This window comes from Oratosquilla oratoria, chromosome 20 (assembly GCF_046742065.1).
Source record: "Oratosquilla oratoria isolate Oo_2021 chromosome 20, ASM4674206v1, whole genome shotgun sequence".
In the NCBI taxonomy this organism is placed as follows: Eukaryota; Metazoa; Arthropoda; class Malacostraca; order Stomatopoda; family Squillidae; genus Oratosquilla; species Oratosquilla oratoria.
The window spans coordinates 14,556-17,500 of NC_134796.1; the positions used below are offsets into that span (position 1 = coordinate 14,556).

A 2,945-nucleotide genomic window follows, 5' to 3' on the forward strand; every position below is an offset into this window, starting at 1 on the left:
GGGTTCCGCTCTGGAGAAGACTTCCCCCCCGGCCGACTCCTACAAGAACCACAAGCCCAAGTCCAACGCCTACTCCAAAAAGGACTACAAGAAGCCCCGAGCCCCTTGAAGAGGTGCTACCAGAAGCCCCAGCGATACGGAAGGAAGAGCCCACGACGATATATCCAAGGCTCCTCCCGTCCAGTTGCAAGTTCTGCCTAAGGGGAGACAACTCTTGCTGGGCACATGACACCGAAGAATTTGACGTGGACGACGTCTCTTCTTCGGTGTCCGAAGAGCCAATTCCTTCCTCCTGCCTCCAGGAAGACATCAGCTCCTGGAGGTTGTCCTCGAGGGCGACTCGGGACTCGGAAGAGCGCCGCCAGTCGTGGAGGCCGAGCCCAGTCGTCCCTCAGTGGAGGACACCTCCAGTTTGGTATCGCACAAGGAGCGATATCAACTCCTGGAGGCAGTGAATAATGCCCAATAAATAAAGGATTCAATCAAGCCCACAATGGACCAAATAAATAAATAAAAGAAAGAAAATAAAAAAGAAGAAATTTGATAAAAAATCAAATAAGAATATATAAAAAAGAAGCCCAAGAAAATGAAAAAGGAAATAAGAAAATTTAAGAAGAAAATAGTAGAATGAAAATAGCCCCAAGAAAATTCACTCTCTAATCAAGGAAACATGGAAAGAGATCATTTTAGCCCAAAATAGTGCCTCTCTTTTAAGCCCAAAATCGACCAATTGCAAAGCCCAGAACGCATTTAACTTTTTAGCCCAAAAACAGGATTAAAATCGTCCTTGGAACCACGAGGTTCCCCTCAGCTGAATAAAATTGCTTGGCGACGACAATCTCAGAGGATTAACTCACTCATCTTCATCTCCCCCTCGCGCTCACACACACACACACACACACACACACACACACACACACACACACACACACACACACACACACACACACACACACACACACACACACACACACACACACACACACACACACACACACACACACACACACACACACGCAAATAATAAACAAACAGGTAAATAGTAAATAATAATAAATTGACAGATAACTAATAATAAATGAAAATCAAGCAAATAATAAACAGAAATGATAACAAACAAATAAACAAATAATATAAAATAAATGGCATTCATTACAGCATCTTGCTTAGGTGTTTATCTAAACAAATCTTAAAGCTTCGAACTGAGCTGCATTGCACTGCCTCTGTAGGAAGTTTATTCCGTTCATTAACTACACGATTGGCGAAGTTGTTTCTACCCACTTCCAAATGAATCTATTCCCTGACAGTTTGAGACCATTATTTCTTGTCGGATTATCATTCAGTGTAAAAAATTTGGTCACTTTTGATGTCAATTCCCTTTAAAATCTTAAAGACCTGTATTAAGGGTGACTTATTAATTTATCTATTTATTGTATTAAGAAGAAGAAGGTGAGGAACCTACTCCAGGGGGTGCTGATTACCTGCGGCCGAAGCCTTTCTTCTTTGCTCTGTGAGCTTTGTCTGTTAGGGCACGTAACGGTCACTGGGGGAAGTGGAGAGAGGTGCGGGATTCGAACCCACAACCAAGCACACTTCAGTTTAAGTCATCAGCGCACAGGTTAAAAAACAAAAAACAGGTGTAATAAGTTATATAAGAAAACAACACTTTCAGAAGATAACAATATATAATTAAAATTAATAACACAGACACGGAGAATAATACAAAAAAAAAAAAGTTGTGTTAATATGTTCGCTAAACTTCTAACTTTGAAGTGAAATTCTTATCTGATAAAAGAGTTCAACGCTTATTCTGACTTAAAAGTAAGCAAGAGGACGTCAAGAAAAAAAATAAAAATATACAAATGTAATGAAGCCCTTTAAAAACATGTGAAATTAAAAGAGAAATGATGATTAGACAGGAAAAAAGAGTAGAATGTAAGTAGAAGTGCAGGAGAGAGAGAGAGAGAGAGAGAGAGAGAGAGAGAGAGAGAGAGAGAGAGAGAGAGAGAGAGAGAGAGAGAGAGAGAGAGAGAGGCGAAAAGGAGAGGTTACATGAAAAGAGAGCGAAACAAGGATGAGAAAAAAGTGGAAAGAGAGACGGGGGTAAAAAAAATTCTTAGAAGAGAAAGTAAAAGAGAGAGAGAGAGAAATGTAGCAAAAGTGGACTGAAAAAACAAAGAGAGAGAGAGGCGGAAGGCGCGAAGCTGTGGACTAAGTCGTCGACTTTGCCCTATTATGTGTTTGGACTGTTAGGACAGGTAACAGTCAATGCAGGGAATTGGAGAGTTGTGCGAGATTCGAACCCACTTCTGAGCGTATGCGGGGCCAACATACTTTCAATTACGTCACCAGCGCACGAGAGAGAGAGAGAGAGAGAGAGAGAGAGAGAGAGAGAGAGAGAGAGAGAGAGAGAGAGAGAGAGAGAGAGAGAGAGAGAGAGAGAGAGAGAGAGAGAGAGAGAGAGAGAGAGAGAGAGAGAGACAGAGAGAGAGAGAGAGAGAGAGAGAGAGAGAGAGAGAGAGAGAGAGAGAGAGAGAGAGAGAGAGAGAGAGAGAGAGAGTACATATGTTGTGATCCTACCAAATGCTTCGTCCTTCCGAAGATCAGCCCAGGCGCACCAAGTGACCACATATCTGCGATATTTTCTTGACTCTTTGCGAGTATCGCCTTTGGGCCTCGGAACTTGAGTCATTGTAGGAATCTACCTCTTCAAGATGATCGTCCAACTGTTTCTCGCCTTGTGTCGCTGCCTCCAAGAGTTCAACATCCGCCGAAAAGAAAAGACTGCGACTTCGAGAGGAATGGACTTCGGCCGAACTACAAGCTTTGCCTCGATGCCCGCCACCCTGACTCACTGCGACAAAGTCCTGAAGGAAAACGAAGAAACAGTGAATCGTTACAAATTCACTTCAGGCTGGACTAGAGTCGGTGTTCTTGGGCAAGGA

The 2,945-nt window shown here is 42.8% G+C and overlaps 1 protein-coding gene across 1 annotated transcript in view; it reads left to right on the forward strand.

Annotated features, from left to right (window-relative positions):
- Nucleotides 1–2,714: 2,714 nt before the first annotated feature.
- Nucleotides 2,715–2,945, forward strand: part of LOC143036011 (serine/threonine-protein kinase Chk1-like) — a 966-nt gene continuing 735 nt past the window's right edge. The window contains exon 1 of the mRNA XM_076203269.1: nucleotides 2,715–2,945. This exon is cut by the window's right edge and continues 735 nt beyond it. Within this exon, the coding sequence (XP_076059384.1) occupies nucleotides 2,715–2,945 (231 nt within the window).